Genomic DNA, 19,410 nt, shown 5'->3' on the forward strand with positions numbered 1-19,410 from the left:
TCAGCTACTGGAGTTAGCAGCATGGAGGTCATCGGTGAGCTCCATGAGAGTGGCTTCAGTGGGATGGTGGGGAAAGCCTCTCTGGGGTGGGTTTAAGGAAGAGTGGGAAGAGAAGGCTTGGAGACAGCACCATAAGAAGTGTTCTGAGAGTTTTGTTGTCAGGGCTGGAAGACGGTGCCTGCACTGGAGGGGGCGAGTGGTGGTGCTTTTATTATTTTGTGACTGAGAGGGGGGGAAGTGGCGTGTTTGTGTGCAGATGAGACTGTGTAGCTGGGGGGAGCTCGCGGTTTAGGAAAAGGTGGGGAAGAATTGATGTCGCATATGAGAGGCGATGGGACCTAGTGCCCAAGCGGGGAGACTGGTCTCACACCGCAGCACAGACAGTAGTATAGTGCAGATCGCCGATGGGGGCCTCACAGAGTTCTCTTCTCCTTGCTTCTGTTTGTCGGAACAAAGCAGGAGATGCCATTCGGTGAGGGTGGGCCTGGTGGAGGTATGAAATAGGCATCAGAGGGAGTGGGAGGGCTGGCTGGACCGGGGATTGCAGCCTGAGTGCCTGCAGCAGGAGGGCCCCACGACGTTCATGGTTATACATTTAAGTGAGCGTTGTATGTTTCCCTCCAGCCGTGGAGAACACCGAGCAGATACAGGCATGGAACGGGCAGAGTTGAGCTTAACTAGGGCTGTAGGTTTTCCAGGGAAGTGCCCCCAAGCAAGAGAAGGCAGTGTTGTGGAGGATGAGTGCAGTGGATTAAGTGTGGAATTGAAGCATGGGCTGAGGAAAGAGAGAGGACACAGGATATGGTCAAGGTGTAGGGTGACAAAAACTGGTAGAATCAGTGGACTGTAGATCCAGGGAGTAGAGGGAATGGGCTGGAAAGATAGGCGAGGAGGAGGCTGGAGAGAGTGGTGCCTCACCCTGATGTTATAGAGAGGTCGCAGTCATGGGTAATGGTGAGACTGAGGATGTAGTACCTCGGAATGAGGGCTGAGGCAGAGAGGAGGTTCAGGAACCAGGGGGCCATGGTGCTGGAAGGATCATCTCTACCAATTTGGAAATCCCCACGAACTGAGAGAGGCATAACTGGACAGAATGACGGTGAGCCAGGATTTAAACACTGCAAATTGTCACAGGGATGACGGCTTCATCTTTCTGTCCGTGGGGAGCATGGCGAGTGGAGGGGGTGGTGCCGCTGGAAAAGCACTGCTTTCCCCGTGGGCCAGCCCCCGTCACGGGGAGCCGGTGAGCCAGGCAAGGCCATGGTGCGGGTTGTGAGAGGTCGTACTGGATCTTGGCTGACAAGGAGCTGAAAACGATGATTCCTGCTCCTTCAAAGGGAAAGAAATAAGTTCTCTTTGGCCCAAGATTTAATTTTATGACTTACACTGAGGTGGTGAAAATTACTGTCAAGAAGAGTAACGGAAAGCAGTATTGATAGCTAGGCTCATAAACGAGGTGTTAATGTCCATCTGGAATCACAGGTTAATGGTGAAGACAAAATACAGAACCCATCTCATCAATCTTTCTGGTCTCCTCAAAGTCAGGAACGTTTAAGTTTTTAAATTTATTTTATTTGGTTTTCATGCCATTAATTTCAGGGATGAGATGTCATATTTTGTCCCTGGACTAAATTATTTTCCCTTTGTATTTTAAACCATATGATATACTTTGATGTAGAGGTTAAAGAAATACATACTGATGGTTGACGTTCTTTCTAAGAAACTGTAGGAAAGTGAAAAAGAATAAAAACAAAATGTGATTACACAGGCACAATTATTTTGACGTATTTCTACCAGTCTGATTTTTTTTTTTTTAATGTTTATTTTTGATAGAGAGGCAGAAGGTGAGTGGGAGAGGGGCAGAGAGAGAGGGAGACACAGAATCCGAAGCAGGCTCCAGGCTCTGAGCTATTAGCGCAGAGCCCGACACGGGGCTTGACCCACGAGATCATGACCTGAGCCGAAGTCGGATACTTAACCGACTGAGCCATCCAGGCACCCCCACCACCAGTCTGATTTTTAGGACTAATTTTTTTCTCTGTTTTTTTTTTTTTTTTTTTTTTTAATCATACTGTGTAGACAGAGTGTAGCCTGTTTCTTTTACTTACCATTATGATAAATGTTTCCACTGTTACTATGCAGTCTTTGAAAATTATGGTTTTCTATTAGGTTCTTAATTTTCTGTCAATTTATTGCTATCATCAGCAATGCTTTATTAAAGGGGCAGAGAGATTTTTCTAAGTATGGGATTGCTTCCTTAGGGTAAATTTCCACAAGAAGAGAAATGCTTGGTCAAAGGGTATTAAATTTGGTATTCATTACAAGTGTGAGAAATTGCCCCATGGTTGTTGTTATTAAAACTAAGTGAGATGTGTGACTCTGTGTCTGCGTTACAGTTCTTCAGACACTGGCATTTGTGCAGGAGCACAGGTAGCTAGCTCGTAAACTTTGAACACAGAATGAGTAGTTCGTCCAAGGTTTTTTTTGTTTTGTTTTAATGTTTATTATTTTTGAGAGAGAGAGAGAGACCAAGCAGGGCAGGGGCAGAGAGAGAGGGAGACACAGAATGGGAAGCAGGCTCCAGGCTCTGAGCTGTCAGCACATGGGGCTCGAACTCACAGACTGAGAGATCATGACCTGAGCTGAAGTCGGCTGCTTAACTGACTGAGCCACCTGGCGCCCCTAGAGTTTTGATGGAAGTTGGCTTATAACTGACCCCAAGGAGAGTCACAGAGAGGCTGCTCTGTTCTACAGGGTTCTTTGCTCTCTAGAACTCTTGATGCAAACCTAGGCTATTATTTGGGGGAAGTAGAATTGAATGGAAGTGCTGTCACAGAGTAGTCACACTCCTTTTAAACTTGTTTGGAAAGTCTTTGTTAACTCTTCTAATGTAATTTAATGTTCCTATTGCGAATTTTTTTCTGGTTCTGAGAATATTTGTAGCCGGGCCGACTGGGGATGTGTGAGAGCTCTGACTTCCTGCATTACCTAGATTTCTGTGTACAGAATGAGTTGTTTTTAGACATGTTTTATCAGCTTAAAATCCAAGGCAGCTTGGTGTGTCCACTAACACCGCCTTCCTCACTGGTGCTTTATTTTAGGTTTAAAGACACTATCGTAAACGCCAAGTACGGAGGGCACACGGAGGCAGTACGCCGACTGCTGGGGCAGCTCCCCATCAGTGCCCAGTCTTACAGCGGTAGCCCCTACCTTGATTTGTCTCTCTTCAGCTACGACGACAAGTGGGTGTCCGTCATGGAGCGACCCAAGACTTGTGGAGATCACCCTATCAGGTACACCATCACTGTAGCCTCAGGGCTACGGGCGGCCCGCCCTCTCTCTCTTCTTGGACATCATTTCACTGTGACTATGTCCGCTTGTACTCATGGCTTCAGTTGGAGGGACAGGCTTTTTCTGTAATGTGGTGAGTGCTTTTGATCATGTAGGTACTAGTCTCAGTAGTTCTGTCCTTTGCTTCTCCTGAAAACATCCAATTCAGATGAGTTTGTTCCCTTTTAAAGGTATCCAGGGTATAAAACCACATGCCATTTCATAATAGCAGTAGGTTGAGACTTTCTAAATTTATTTCACTCAAATCATTTTATCTCCTGTGTTATCTAGTAGAAAAGCTAGCAGAGATGGTTTGGGGAACAGGCAGGTTTTGGAGAAACTCCCGCTTCCTCACTTGAAGAAATTCTGTAATGTTGGTACTGTATTATTGCTAGAAACTTGAGACTGACCTCTTACAGGCAGTCCCTCCCTCACAAATGTCCTCTTCACAGAACCCCCCCCCCCCCCCCCCCAGTTGGGAGCTTGTGTTGTTCTGTGTGATGTATTGGGTACTAGGGAGAGGATTGGGCACCACCGCCACCCGTGAGGTTATTTCGGGGGAGGTATGTTCTGGAACCCTGGGCTGGAGAGTGGAAGCTCTTTTTCACGTGGAAACATAGAAACAGTGGTAGCTGGTATTTCACTGTCCGGCTTCATTGTGTGTGAAAGAGGCCTGTGTAACATATTCTGTACGATTAATCACCATTCATGGCGTTTCCTTTGGGAAATTTCAGTCAGTTTCCAAAAAACAGTTAACCTTTTTTTTTAATTGCAGAAAGTTTTAAACATATAAAAGCGGAAGAGTGTAATGAACCTGCATGCGCCCACCACCCAGTCTTTTTTTTTTTTTTTTTTCCCCCACCACCCAGTCTTAACAGTTGCCATTCCATCCCATGGTCAGTGTTGTTTTGTCTTTCCACCACCACCACTCCCCCTCGCCCCAAATGCCACCCTTGATATGATGAAGCAAATCCCAGATTTCATAGCATTTTGCTCATATATATTTTAGTAATGTCTAAAAGAGAAAGACTTACAAAAATACAACCTCAGTACCATTCTATCTTAAGAAAATTATCAAAAATTTATTAAGACCACCCAATACCTAGTTTTCACATTTCCCTGTTGTCTTGTAAATATTCTTTTGTGGTTCCACGTGTTCCCATCAGGATCTAAACAGGGTTCATACATTGTATTTGGTCGCTTCTCCCTTAAGTCCGTTTTATTCTATATGTTCCGCTTCCTTCCTCTTTTCCTTGCAGTGAAATTGTTGAAGAAACCATGTTGCTTGTCCTGTAGTGTTTCCCACATTCTGAAGTTTGCTCACCGCATCCCTGGAGTAGTATTTACTATTTTTCTCAGTCTCTCATATTTCCTGTAAACTGGTAGTTAGATTTAGAAGCTCAGACAACTCGCTTTGCTTACAGGCCCTTTGTGTGTTGGGGACTATGTGGGTGAGGTGAATGTGGTTTTCACACGTAAAAGCATATCGTGGGCCTCATTTGATATTGTCAAGTAGTGTGAGATACACTCCCCTCCTTTCTGACCTGCCTCTGATTTGAAAAGATTAACCTAAGTGACAAATTTGGAAATGGCTATTGCCCCTGTTTTTCACTTATTTTTAATTTAAAATGAGAAATGTAAGGATATTAGAGGCACTGGAAGAGGAAATGCTGTGACTTGAACACCTGTATTGTGTATTCCAGTCTCGTCTTTGTCGTTCTGCAGGTTTGCACATGCCAAGTTGTCATCCTGGTTAGCGTAATACTTTGTAGTCGGCTTGTATTTTATAATTGTTTTTCTGTGTTGTTACATAGTCCTCCGAATAGCAGTCCTGATGACAGCATATTGTTCCCTTGTTAGACGCACCACAGTTGATTTAACTCTTCCCCTGTTGCTGAGCCTTTATTCTCGGTCTGCATTTTTACATTAGAGCTTTGATAGAGTAGCCGTCTTTATTCACATCACTATTAACTTCATTTGGATTAAATTCTGAGGATAGAAATTCTTGGAAATGGGATTATGAGTATCTTTATGGGTACATATGTTTGTTGTCCAAAAGGGAAATTACAGAGCTCTCTATTTCAGAGCTCTCATTTTTCTGGAACTTACCCTAATTCAGCCCCAACCCCCCCGAACATCTCTAGTTCCTGATTCCAGAGGACACTTACTTTGCATATGGGAAAATGTATTTAAGTGTGGGGATGAATGGAATTATTCGATGAAAAATGTCAGACTAGTTAGTATTTTGTTTTTGGGTGTGAAAAAGAAGAACCTTTCAAAAGAGTTTGTTCTTAACAACTCAAATATGGGTCTAGATCTACGGTGTCCTATATCGGAGCCACTAGCTGCATGTGGCTGTTAAGCATTTAAGATGTGACTAGTCCAAGTTGACATGTGCTCAAGTGTCACACATCAGATTTCAAAGACTTAATACAAAAAAAAGAATGTGAAATATCTCATTAATATTTTTTACATGGATTATAGGTTGAAATGATAATATTTTGGATGCCAATTTTGGGTTAAACAGAATATTTTATTAAAATTAATTTCACCTTTCTCTTTTTACCTTTTTTAAATGTGACTACTTGGAAATTTAAAAGTGTACATGTGGCTTGCATTTCATTTCTAGCTCTGGTCTAGATACTCTTGGGGCAGCGTGTCTGGAAAAGAGGAGGCTGTAGTTAAGGCTGTAACTAAGGGTTATCTTGGGAAAGAGAAAGGAGCCAGTGACTCAGGACAGCACAGTACAATTCACAGTGACCCCGTGCATACCACGAGCAGCTCAGACAAAGGTGGTTTCGCAGTTCTGATACCCTGAGGCTGATGTAAGAGGAGATCCCGTGAGTAAGATTGAATTACGAGTTGCCGCGTTCCCGTGCTGAGCGGATTGCAAAGTGGTGGTGAATATCTCTGTACCATCCTCTCTTTCTCTCCTTGTTCTGTTTAGGTTCTATGCCCGGGACTCTGGTCTGCTCAAGTTTGAGATCCAGGCAGGCTTACTGGGCCGCCCCATCAACCACACAGTGCGGCGCCTTGTTGCATTCACCTTTCACCCTTTTGAGCCTTTTGCTATTTCCGTGCAGAGGACTAATGCCGAGTACGTTGTCAACTTCCACATGCGACACTGCTGCACGTAGGTGCCTCACCAGAGCCCCGTTACCTGGTCTTCCGAAACGTTGCCCCCTTCTTGTCTCGGTGGACTCTGAAGCAAAAGCTCCTGCCTGCCGGCTTTGTTGGTTCCAGATGGTTATACCTCAGTTGGGGAGAGCCGGAGAGAGGAGCGAGGGTGGCCCAGCCAAATGGAATTTTTATCATATCCAACTACTGATTGATTGCAAGTCCTCTGGTCCTTTCCCTGTGGGAATGCCCAGCATTAATTAAGTCCAGTTAGTTTTTGTTCTGTTTTGCATTTTATTGCTATATGAAGATGACAGCATTACACCTTCCCCCCCCTTCATGTCCATCTTTGGCATTATGGTATGCGGTCTGAAGTGGGTACATCTTTGCTCACGGGAACTGTGTCCATCTTTCCACGTAGCCGACAGCAGGGCTATCTTTATATAAAGAGAACACAAATAAAGCCTTGGTATTTTCTTACTTAAATATATCCTGTTTGCTGACTGCCTTCTGTCCCGATCTCACCGAATACTTTTCACATTTGTGGTTCCAGGAGGGACTGTGAAAGGGACTGGAGGCCATGGCTCCAGCAGCTGCCCTGGGGAGAGCGGAGTGATGTGTGCCGGCACGGAAGACCGTTATCTGTCAGGATTGCCGTCTTCCCTGGGGTTTCGTCCTGGTAGTCGTTACAGCTGGAGGGGCCGGGCATAACTGCACGTTGTCATGTGGAAGCACGCTCCCATCTGCACGGTCTGTGTCATGCAGGTGGGAGGGTGATCCGTTCTCTGGGGCCGTAGCGGATACAGACACCGTGTAGCACGCACAGCAGTTGGGTCGTGAGAGCTGGCAGGCTCCACGCGTCCCTAAAGAGATCAGACTGACTGCTCCTGAATGGCCCGGCCGTCACCGCTCCTCCGAACACCTGCTGGACCCCAGCCAGCCTCCTTCTGTGCGGTCTCAGCCAGTGTTCTCTGGCAGGCTCGTGAGGCTGCTTCTGTCTCATCCGCATAACGTATCCCCCGCTTATGGAGTCAGCTTGTTTAGTAGCACCTGACTTTGAGAGCAGCTTGAAATGTTGGATTTCAGAGCAGGTTGTGGAAAGAGTCACGGATGCGAACAGATGGATTCTGTATCCCTCTGCCATCCAGATCGACCTCCCTTGGGAGCATAACAAATGTGATAGGAGATACAGAGCCCCACCAAAACCAGTTCAGCTAATTTCATCATCCTCAATATCGAACGGCTGCATTCATTCTCATTCAGCGTGCAGCACAGGATTTGAGCGCCAGCTGTGGGTCGGGTAGATGCTGTGCTGAGATCTGGCGGGTGAGACAAATAGGCCAATAAAGAGAATTATAATGCAGAATGGCAGAAGCCCCAGTAGTGGTTCTCTGGGAACAGTGGAGAAGGATGAAGGAGAGGTGGAGGAGGAGAGCCATACTGGGGAAGGGACACTGGAGCCGGACAAACGGGAGTCTGTTGTGTGGACCAGGGCAGGGGACATTTCGAGGAGAGAGCCAGCGTGCACAAAGGCGCGGAAGCGTGAACAGGGCTGTCAGGGCCATGGAATGGTAACGAATACGGCTGCAGCACAGGCTGTGGGGAGGCCGGGGGAGTGTGACCGAATCATGAAGAGAAGTCTTGTGTGTGGTGTTAGGGTTTGTGCGGTGGAAGACGTGATCCTAATTTCACAAAGACTGTCTTTAGCAGTCTGGAAGGTGGTTTGGAGGCGGGCCGACAAGCCAGTGGTGGTAATCCAGAGGAGAAGAGGAGGGTTTGAATGACCTCACTGGGCTTCTGGAAGGATGAAATACTGAGGCATTCTCCTAGATTCTTCGCAGGTCATGACAAAATCAGGATCCCAAAGCAGTCACACGTTTGTGGGGACTCAACCAATCTTTCGTGATTGAAGCCCTTCACCGGCAGCTTTCTTCTGTGCCAGGTTGCTTGACTGTACCTGAGGGACTGGGGAGTGGAGTCACTCGGGCTGCGGTGGGAATCCCCGCCCTTCTGCCCAGTAGGTCTGTGACCCTGGGCGGTGTCCTAGCCTTTCTGAAGCTTGATGTGTACTTCCTGTCGCCTTACTCCTCCATTCTCCTGGTCGTATCTCCTGTCTTCCATCTCGTCTAACTCCCCAAGCAATTGTCCTACGCTTTCCTGCTCTGTTTGCTCTCCCACTCGCTGAAATTGCCATTTGACACCTTCATTCCTCTTCCAAAGCCCACCTTCCTTTTCTCCCTGATCACCTTGCCACCCACTTCCAGACGGAAGTGGAAACAATCACGTGGGGGAATTGCCTTATCTTTCTTTCACCATGTCAACCCCATGACTTGTGTCTATGTTCCTCGCCTGCTTTTCCTCCGGAGTCCAGTAGCCTTGCTTCCCTAAAAGGCCAACTCCTCCCCGTGCTCACTGAATCCTGTCTCTTCTAGACTTCTCAACTTCTTCACTCCTGCAATTATTCTTTACTGTATCTTCCTCTTGATAGGTCATTTCTACTAGCACATTAGACACACTCTAGGATGTTCTTTTTTTAAAGATTTTATTTTTAAGTAATCTCTCCACCCGACAAGGGGCTTGAACGCACAGCCGAGATCAAGAGTTGCACGATCTACTGACTGAGCCAGCCAGGCACGCTTACGATCTTCTTTATCTTTTTTTTTTTTTAATATTTATTTATTTTTGAGAGAGAGAGAGAGAGACAGAGTGCAAGAAAGGGAGGGGCAGAGAGAGGGAGAGAGAGGGAGACACAGGATCTGAAGCAGGTTTCAGGCTCCGAGCTGTCAGCACAGAGTCCAATGTGGGACTCGAACTCACGGACCGTGAGATCATGACCTGAGCCGAAGTCAGACCATCAACCGACTGAGCCACCCAGGTGCCCCAGATCTTTTTTCTTTAAAACCTCCTGCTTTGGCCTCTTCTCCCCCTTCAGTTACTGCCCACCTCTCTGTTACCCTTCACAGAAAAACTTCTCAAAGGAGTTGTTTAAATTAAATGTTTTCACCAAACCACGTCCTGTTTTTCCTCAGCCCAGATGGGTTTTAGTCCCCCCTCCACTGACACGGCACTTGTCCCAGCCACCAGGGACTCCATGTTGCCAGTTCAGCACACACCTCTCATCCCTTTTGTGCCCAGCCGCCCGACATCGGGCATAATTCATTTCTCTCTCTGTCAGGAAGCACTTGCCTTTCTTGGTTTCCGGGACAGTACGAGTTTCTGGTTTCCTTCCTGCCTTGCTGATGGTTGCTCGTTGGTCCCCTTTGCTGGCTTCTCGGCTCTACCTTTAGATGCTAGAGTGCCCCAGCCCTTGGCCTTGGATTCTCTCCTCATTTCCTCGGTATACCATTTCTTTAATTGATTTGTCCATTTCCCTGGTTTTATATTCTAGCTATATGCTGATGATTCTCAAAATTATAACCCCAGCCCTGATGCCTTCCTGGACCTCCAGATTCATATATCCCATGGCTTACCTGGCATCTTCATTTGAATATCTAATAGGCATTTCAAAACCAGCATCTCCAAAACTGGGCTCTTGAGTCTCACTCCCCACCTCTAACCCATTGTTTTCCTCCCAGAGTTTCCAGATGGCTTCAGCGTTTACCCATTTACTGCAGGCAATAACTTAGGAACTATTTCCAGTTTTCCTTTTTTCCAGCCCCTACCTCTCCCCCTGGCGCCCACATATCTGCCTTTGCCTTACCAACCGTGGTGATCCCTTACTCCGTGTTAGTGACTAGAACTAGGTCAAGACCAGCTGGCAGAAGGGGTTAGTTTACGAATGTCGTGTGACTTCTGTCAGGTCAATGACAGAGGTTTCTCGAACTGTGGGGGAAACATTTCTCTTTTGAAAATGTCTGTGAGGAACCTTGTGGCCCACAGTTCCACAACCCACCACCCAATGATCCTATTCAAAAAGAATCAGCCAGGGGTGCCTGGGAAGTTCAGTCGGTTAAGTGTCCCACTTCGGCTGAGGTCATGATCTTGTGGCCTGTGAGTTCAAGCCCCACATGGGGCTCTGTGCTGACAGCTCGGAGCCTGGAGCCTGCTCTGGATTCTGTATCTCCCTTTGTCTCTGCCCCTCCCCTGCTCATGCTCACTCTCGCTCTCTCTCTCAAAAATAAACAAATGGTAAAAAAAAAAAAAAAAAAATTTTTTTTTTTTAAATTCCCTGAGGAGGGAGCTGAACTGGATGGCAGAGTAGAGAGGAAAGAACCCGGATCGTAGATAACGTAGTTGGTTGGCTGGATCACTCAACCCTATAACCCATCCTACATCTGGGTTTCTGCTTCTGGGAGACAGTAAGCTTCCATACTGTTTAAGCCACTTTGAATTGATTTGTTGTTGTTGTTGTTGTTTCTTATAATTGAAAGCAAATTAATAGATGCAAAGAGAAAGGCAGGTCCTCCGTGGAAAGAGTCAGGAAGTTCCTGCTGGCTGGGTAGGGTTTGAAAAGGCCCAATTATGACTCCTGTTCTCTGATTTCAGTAAGATTCCTGGCTCTCTGTTAGCCCCCTTCAGCCATACCTGTACTGGCCTGGGTGTTTCTTATAGCTAAAAGGATGTAACTAAAATGAGCGATAAAGCACTGAGCTCATTGAGCACTTGAGCCATATGAAGTTCACAACCCCTGTGTGTTTATATTAACTTTGTTTCTAAAGGATTTTAGGCCCCTCTCAGTAAATTCTAGTGCCTTCTTTCTACAGATATCCAGTGAACTTCAAGAATCTTTGGAGAATCAAGCTCTTTGGAACCAAAAATGTTTAAGAAAAGCAGAGACTTCAGGGGATTTATCTTTCAGATCTAAATTCTTGCCTGGAACTCTCTTCTTATCCCTATTCTGCAGGGGCTGATGTGTCAATGATCAGGGCCAAGCCGTTCTGGGCCTTTGAGAGAAAGGCTCCATTTAAATTTAGTCTCTTTCATTCAGAGTCCTTGTAGAGAAGCACAGTATTAAATCAGTGAAAAGCCTAAATTAGATAATTTTTAAAAGAACGGTAGCTTCATTATTTTTCAAGTACACAGAGTAACTGCATCTCAGCCATGAAGTGTTCCTTTGTAGAAACCCTTGGAGACTTTTCTTAATGAATGGATTATAATTATTGGTAATCAGCATAACGGTTCTCTGCAATACGTGCTTCGAAAGGAATTGAGCATATTAAATGATTTTGATGTTCCAGAGGGCAATTTTGTTTACAACATCAATCTGCTCAGTGTATACCCTTTATAGCTATAACCCTCTGTTGTTTAAAAAAAGAAAAAAGAGAAAGCAAAGAAAGGAAAAATTCTGAAGACTCGCTCCATCATACAACATTTGATTACCAGAGGCAGAAATAACATGGGAGGATAGAGAGATGCATAGTAGGACTCATTCTTTACCCACGTTGTCCTGACAGAACTATGGGAACAGGTCAGGCTTATGAGTGGGGCCTGTCCCTGTCACCTGCTAGCTCTGTATCCTTGGGCTTGCTTGATAATAAGAATTTTACCGAGTTTCAATTTCTCTGTAAAACGGGGTAACGTCTGCCCGGCAGGGCTGATGTGAGCAGTAAATGAGTATTAGTTGAAGCTCTTCATACAGGAAGTAGCCAATAAATCCTAGCTTCCATTCTCTCCCTAGATTTCCTGGCCTGTGGGGGAGGCTCCCCCCGCCTCCTTAATGTCACAGAGACCGCACCCAGCCCTGGTGGTGCCTCTCTGTTCCTTGCTGATCCAGAAACACAAGCTTGCCCCTTCTCTAGGCCCAGCCCCTACACAGGACACCGGTGGCTTTTGAGGGGGTGCCATTCTGCCACCACAGTCTCCGTTCTGAGAAGACCAGAACATCCCTAACCCTCTTTGAGGCCAAATACATTGGATTCAAAGGAGCCTTGTTTGCTGACAGTTTGTTGTCGTTGATCGTGAACGTTTACTAAGTGCTCACTCTGGGGTCAGGAGCTAGGTAAGCACCTTATATTGGAAGGTATTCCTTCATTTCATCGATTCTGAGATGCATTTTTCAAAATTGGAGTGTATCCAATATGGGGATCTCGTCAGTGTCAGTCGGCAACCACAACGTCACCGCTGTCGTCGCCTGTGCAGGTTCACACTGAGCATGCTCTTCACATTGTCCTCCTTGCTGTTGAGTAATGTGTGCTGGGGATACCACATGTGTTAAGTGTCCATGCTCTTTGGAGTGTCTACAAAAAGATTATCCTAGGATTTGGTGTTGAAAGGTTATTTTATATACAGAAAGGTACAGGAGCCGAGCAGTGTGGTTAATTTTGGTATCAGCGAAGCAAATGTTTGCCACTGAAGGAATGAACGTGAGGCCACATTTTTTTGCAGAGCAGCCACCAAGTGCTTTTTGGAACTAAGAGAGAAAGATAACCACTGGCAAACGAAGTTTTACTGGCATACTGAGTTTCGTGGAAAAGGACCGCCTGTCAAACAACCAACAAGGCAAGTGAAGGAAGGGGAGACTGTCACAGGCCTCGGAATAAATGGAAGAAGTTGTAATGCAACGAGAGGCCTTGTGTGACCAATTCATGCAAAGCACAGGACTAATCATTAAGGTGTGAACTGGTCAGAAACTTCCTGCTGACTCTGAGCAGAAGCCGGTTCACTTCCAGGGGCACATGATTCAAAATAGAAAGAAAACGAAAACTAGAACCTAAGTCGAATGAGAAATACTAATGACACTGGATGTTCTTCAGTGTGCCCCTAATACCTCTAAATCCAAAAAAAAAAAAAAAAAAAAAAAGGCCTAAAATGCTCTTTGAACATGTATATGTTTTAAGGGTACTAGTAGGGTTTGTTTTAACTCCATACGGTAAGACACACAGAGATGGAAATGACTGTCATGAAGGAAGAAGTCTGTTTTACCTACACATCTCTAGAAATGGGGCAGGGCATATCAGGCCCCATGGGGAGGCAGCTGGGTCAATCGGGAGGTTGAGGAGCCAGGGGAAAATGTGGGTGAGAGCCTTTATTGTGGTTTCTACAACAGGCAAGCCAGGCTGAGAAGGCTTGGGATTGGCTAATCTGAGTAATTTCGGTGAGCTCTGCGACATAGGGGCTGGCCCTAGTTGTCTGATACCTGGCTCTGAGGTGATTAGGGCAGCTGGATAGTGGCCCAGAGTGTGAGGGCACCATATAGGAGGTGGTTGGGGCATTGGCTCCGGATTGGTTGGTGTGCGTGTAACGGCACACTCCCAGGGAGTTGTTTGCTGTCTCTAGGAGTTAGCTGACCCTGGGAGGGGCAGTCCCTGTAAGGTCAGTGAGGTCCTAATAGGTCAAAGCATCAGAAAATAAAAGGTACGGTTAATACAGTACAAAATGTCCTAAGTATTAAGCGTCGTCATGGTACGATTATCTAGGTTCCTTTGTTAGTGCCGCATGGTTGGTAGCCCGCTTCCGGGATGTCCTGCAGTGATTCCGCCTCCTCGATTCATGCTCTTAGGTAGTTCCCTCCCACATTGTATCTGGGTTGGTCCATGTGACCAAAACGACACAAGCGGAAGTGTGAGTGTGTCACTTTCAAGCCTCGGTTTATAAACGGCATCTTGGGGCCAGGCTTCTACATCCACTCTACCCCCCGCTTCAACCGCTCACTCTGGGGGAGACCAGCTGTCCTGTCATGAGGACATTCGGACAGCCTTCTGGAGAGACCCACTTGGCTTCTTGCTAATAGCCATGGGAGAGAGATACCTTGGAAGCGGGTCCTCCAGCCTCAGTCAAGCCTGCGGATGACTGCAGCCTCATGAGAAACCCTGAGCAAGAACCACCCAGCCAAGCCACTTCCAGATTCTTGACTCTCAGAAAGCCTGTGAGATAAATGTGGTTTTAAGCTGCTGAGTTTGGGGGGGGGGGCAATTTGCTATGTAACAATATCTGATGAACACACATAAATAATGGCGTATTTTGCAATATGACACCTTATATTTGAAAAAGGCCATATTACCCTCGTTTTATAAATAAGGAAACTAATCTCCGAGACGCTAAGTGATTTGCCCATCATTACTAGTTAATAGCAGGTAAAACTAATCCAGCCTGTGTCAGAATTCACTTAAATCCTGGATTGATAGAGATCTAAACTGGGGTTTCACTGATTACCAATAACATTCACAGGGAATTCTTACGTTTCAGCGCCTCTGTATCCACTCCCTCCCTTAGAGGGGTATGACCAATAAGGATATTTTTGATTAAGGTTGAAAATCCACATATTTCTCCCTCTTCACACGAGTATGTTGGTTGGCTTATTTGTTCAATTTATGTATTAAAAATGTTTTGAGGACCTACTAAGTGCCAGGAACTAGGAATATAAGAATTCGTGTCATAGCCCCAACCGTTTCTAGTCTGAAAATATTTCTGAATACAGCCGTACCTCAGAGATAGTGCCGGTTTGGTTCCCCAGCACTGCCGTAAAATGGATATCACAATAAAGCAAGTCAAATGAATGCTTTTGTTTCCCTGTGTGTATAAAAGCTGTATTTACACCATGCAATAGTCTGTTAAGTGTGCAGCAGCATTATGTCTAAAAAAAAAACAATGCACATACCTTGATTTTAAAAATGTCGCTAAAAAATGCTGCCACCTGAGCTTTCAGTGAGCTGTAATATTTTTGCTGGTGGAGGGTCTTGCCTCAATGTCGACGGTGCTGACTGGTGGCCGCTGAAGGTTGGGGTGGCTGTGGCAATTTTCAAAATAAGACAACGGAGAAGTTTGCTGCATCAATGGACTCTTCTATCACAAACGATTTCTCTGTAGCTGGTGATGCCATTTGATGACTTTTTCCCACAGCAGAGCTTCTTTCAAAATTGGAGTCTTCTCAAAACCCGCCACTGCGCTGTCAGCTGAGTGTAGGTAATATTCCAAATCCTTTGTTGTCATTTCAACAATCTCCTCCGCCAGGAGGAGGCGCTGTCTCAGGGAACCGCTTTCTGTGCTCTTCCCAAGAAGCAACTCTTCATCTGTTACAGTTTGATCATGAGATTTCATCAATTCAATCCCATTTTCAGGCTCCGCTTCCTGTTCTCTTGCTGTTTCCACCACATCTGCAGTGACTTCCTCTCCTGAAGTCTTGAACCCCTCAAAGTCATCCAGGAGGGTTGGGATCAATTTCTTCCAAACTCCTGTTCGTGTTGGTATTCTGACCTCTTCTCATGAATCATGAATGTTCTTATTGGCATCCAGAATGGTGAAGCCTTTCCAGAAGGTTTTCAATTTACTTGCCCAGATCCGTCAGAGGAATCCCTATCTGTGGCAGCCGTAGCCTTACAAAATGTATTTCTTAAATAATAAGACCTGAAAGTTGAAATTATGTCTGGATCATGGGCTGCAGAATGGATGTTGTGTTAGTAGGCGTGTAAACAACATCAGTCTCGTACATCTCCGTCAGAATTCTTGGGTGACCAGATGCATTGTCAACGAGCAGCAATATTTTGAAAGGAATCTTTTTTTTTCTGAGCACTAGGTCTCAACAGTATTTGGGTTTGCAGTATTTCGTGTACCATGTTGTAAACAGATGTACTGTCCGGACTTTGTTACATCATTGACAGAGCACAGGCAGAGTAGGTTGAGCATAATTCTTAAAGGCCCTAGGATTTTCAGAGTGGCACATGAGCACAGGCTTCCACTTGAAGCCAGCAGCTGCATTAGCCCCTACCGACAGAGTCAACCTGTCCTTTGAAGCCAGACGTTGACTTCTCTCCAGCTAAGAAAGTCCTAGATGGCATCTTCTTGTGATATAAGGCCGTTGCATCCACACTGAAAATCTGTTGTTTGGTGGAGCCACCTTCATTAACGATCACAGCTGGAGCTTCTGGAGAACTTGCTGGAGCTTCTACATCAGCACTCGCTGCTTCGCCTTGTAGTTTCATGTTATGGAGAAGGTGTCTTGTCTTCCCTTAAACCTTACGAACCAACCTCTGCTAGCTTCCAACCTGTCTTCTGTGGCTTCCCTACCTCTCTCAGCCTTCACGGAAGTGAAGAGAGTGAGGGCCTTGCTCTGGATTAGGCTTTGCCCCCAGGAAAGGTTGTGGCCGGTTGGATCTTCTCTGCAGGCCACGAAGACTTTCTCCTTGTCAGCAGTGAGGCTGTTTCTCTTATGTGTGTGTTCACTGGAGTAGCACTTTTAATGTCCTTCAAGAATTTTTCCTTTACATTCACAACTTGCCTGTTTGGGGCAAGAGGCCTAGCTTTTGGCTTCTCTCAGCTTTCAATATGCCTTCCTCACTGAGGTTAATCATTTCCAGCTTCTGATTTCAAGTGAGAGATGTGTGACTCTTCCTTTCACACAGACACTTAGAGGCCACTGTAGGGTTACTAATTGGCCTCATTTCAATATTGTTGTGTTTCAGGAATCAGGGAGAGTGAGAAAGAGGGGGACAACTGGTTGATGGAGCAGTCAGAACACACGACAAAACAATTATGTAACATCAAAGATCACTCATCACAGATTGCCACAACAAATATAATAACAATGGAAAAGTTTGGAATATTGCAAGAATTACCAAAACGTGACACGGTGACTCAAAGTGAGCAAAATGTTACTGGAACAATGGAGCCGACAAGCTTGTAGACATGAGGTTGCCGTGTAAAATCTGCGGTGTCCGAGAGATCCCGTAAAATGAGGGGTGTCGTCGTGCCATCGGGGAAGCTTCCAGATAACCAGTGTCTGAATGCGGAGGTGGGAGGAAGGAGCCAAGGGGTGGGTTGTTGTGCGGTGGGAGCCCAGGCTTCTCTGTGTCCTGTTTTATTAACTCTGATGATGGAGTTCCGTCCCCCCCCAGGGAGCACTTACAGATCCACAGGACAGCTGCCTGAAACTGCCACCTGGCCCTGCCAGCAGAAGCCGAGTTCCCAGGCCCCATGCTGTGCGTCCCATTCATCGTCCTGAGACCAGAGAGAGATCTCCTGGTCTTCAACTACTGTGTGTCTTCCAAACTTAGTATTAATTTCCCAGGATTAGGAGAGGAGACTGTCACTTCACTTTAATTAATTGTTGAAAGAACAGAGAGGGGTCTATATTTCTACTAAAAGGAAAATTTAAAAAACGGAGGGAATGGAAATATTCTGAATGGGGGAACCCAGAAGTAAAATAAAGGTGGTTTTCACACTCAGTTTCTTCTCCCTCATCTTTAAAGGGTTTTTCGGGGGGCGGGGGGACATGTGTAATGAGGTTTGAAGTCTGTCCTTAAGGAGGGATATGTTATTGAAAATAAATTACCTTTAGATTGTTTTTCACAGTCAGTTTATTTTGTTTTATTTTATTTTTATTTTAGAGAGAGAAGAGAGCGTGAATGGGGGAGGGGGCAAAGGGAGAGAGAGAATCTTAAGCAGGTTCCATGCTTAGTGCGGAGCCCAATGAGATTGTGACCTGCGCCAAAATCAAGAGTCAGACACCCAACCGACTGACTACCCAGGCACCCCTTCCACAGTCAATTATTTTTAAAGAAATGTTTTAATGTCATTTTGGTTAAAATTTTTAAGAATATAGCTTATCTGAAAAGTGATTATCAACTCAGGGTAGGTTACAGATAAAATTGAGGTCATGGGTATGTTAGAATCTTTTTTTTTTTTTTAATTTTTTTTTCTAACATTTATTTATTTTTGAGACAGAGACAGAGCATGAACGGGGGAGGGTCAGAGAGAGAGGGAGACACAGAATCCGAAACAGGCTCCAGGCTCTGAGCAGTCAGCACAGAGCCCGACACGGGGCTCGAACCCACGGACAGTGAGATCATGACCTGAGCCGAAGTCGGACGCCCAACCGACTGAGCCACCCAGGCGCCCCTGGGCATGTTAGAATCTTGACAGAAATTTTGAAAAAATTAGTTGAGATTTTTATTGGGAGAATGAAAAACTGTGTAAGTTTTCACATTACAAATTGCAGAAAGTTAAAATCTTATGAGGTTATGCGGAAGGTGGATTCATAACTGAGACACATCTCCCCCAAATCTTGGAGGGACATGAGATTTTCCTGCTTATCAGATAGGGGGATTAGCTTTGGAAGGCTGAAAAGCATTGCATTAGATAAATACTGGTTTTCAGGGCTCCTGGGTGACTCAGTTAAGCGTCCAACTCTTGATTTCAGCTCAGGTCATGATCTCACAGTTGGTGAGATCGAGCCCTACACTGGGCTCCACACTGAGCATGGAGCCTGCTTGGGATACTTTCTCTCCATCTCGGTCTCTGCCCCTCCCCTGCCCATGCTCGCGCGCTCGCTCTCTCTCTCTCTCTCTCTCAAAAATAAACATTAAAACAAATTGAACATATACAAGTGGAAACTTTTGCATAACAATTATCAAAACAAAGTCACATGACAAATGACAACACATTTACCAAAGGATTGATTTTCTTAGTGTAAAACATTTTTAAAATATAAAAGATGAACAATCCCCAGTTAAAAATGGGCAAAGAATCTTATTAGCAGAGTGTTCACAGAAAAAATACATACACGTGGTCAACAGCTATATGAAAATGTGACATTTATGGCACAAAAACAAACAGATCAACAGAACAGAATAGAGAACCCAGAAATGGACCCACAAACGTATGGCCAACTAATCTTTGACAAAGCAGGAAAGAATATCCAGTGGGATAAAGACAGTCTCTTCAGCAAGTGGTGCTGGGAAAACTGGACAACGGCATGCAGAAAAATGAACCTGGGCCACTTTGTTACACCATACACGAAAATAAATGCAAAATGGATGAAAGACCTCAATGTAAGACAGGAAGCCATCAAAATCCTCAAGGAGAAAGCAGGCAAAAACCTCTTTGATCTTGGCCGTAGCAACTTCTTACTCAACACGTCTCCGGAGGCAAGGGAAACAAAAGCAAAAATGAACTACTGGGACCTGGGACCTCATCGAAATAAAAAGCTTCTGCACAGCGAAGGAAACAATCAGCAAAACTAAAAGGCAACTGACAGAATGGGAGAAGATATTTGCAAATGACATATCAGATAAAGGGTTAGTATTCAAA

General features: G+C 45.4%; 1 protein-coding gene across 6 annotated transcripts in view; it reads left to right on the forward strand.

Annotated features, from left to right (window-relative positions):
• The window catches only part of DET1 (DET1 partner of COP1 E3 ubiquitin ligase), a 56,389-nt gene that overhangs the window by 15,713 nt on the left and 21,266 nt on the right, over window positions 1–19,410 (forward strand). For 2 of the 6 annotated variants that reach the window (XM_053223584.1, XM_027068013.2), the window contains exon 4: window positions 3,102–3,293. In XM_053223584.1, coding sequence (XP_053079559.1) covers window positions 3,102–3,293 — 192 coding nt within the window. Of the gene's footprint in view, window positions 1–3,101; window positions 3,294–6,277; window positions 6,938–12,771; window positions 15,289–16,784; window positions 17,547–19,410 lie in introns of those variants that run through there. The other 4 variants (XR_008298973.1, XM_027068014.2, XM_027068016.2 and 1 more) reach the window with 4 other exon arrangements.

Source organism: Acinonyx jubatus, chromosome B3, assembly GCF_027475565.1.
Source record: "Acinonyx jubatus isolate Ajub_Pintada_27869175 chromosome B3, VMU_Ajub_asm_v1.0, whole genome shotgun sequence".
NCBI classification, from domain to species: Eukaryota; Metazoa; Chordata; class Mammalia; order Carnivora; family Felidae; genus Acinonyx; species Acinonyx jubatus.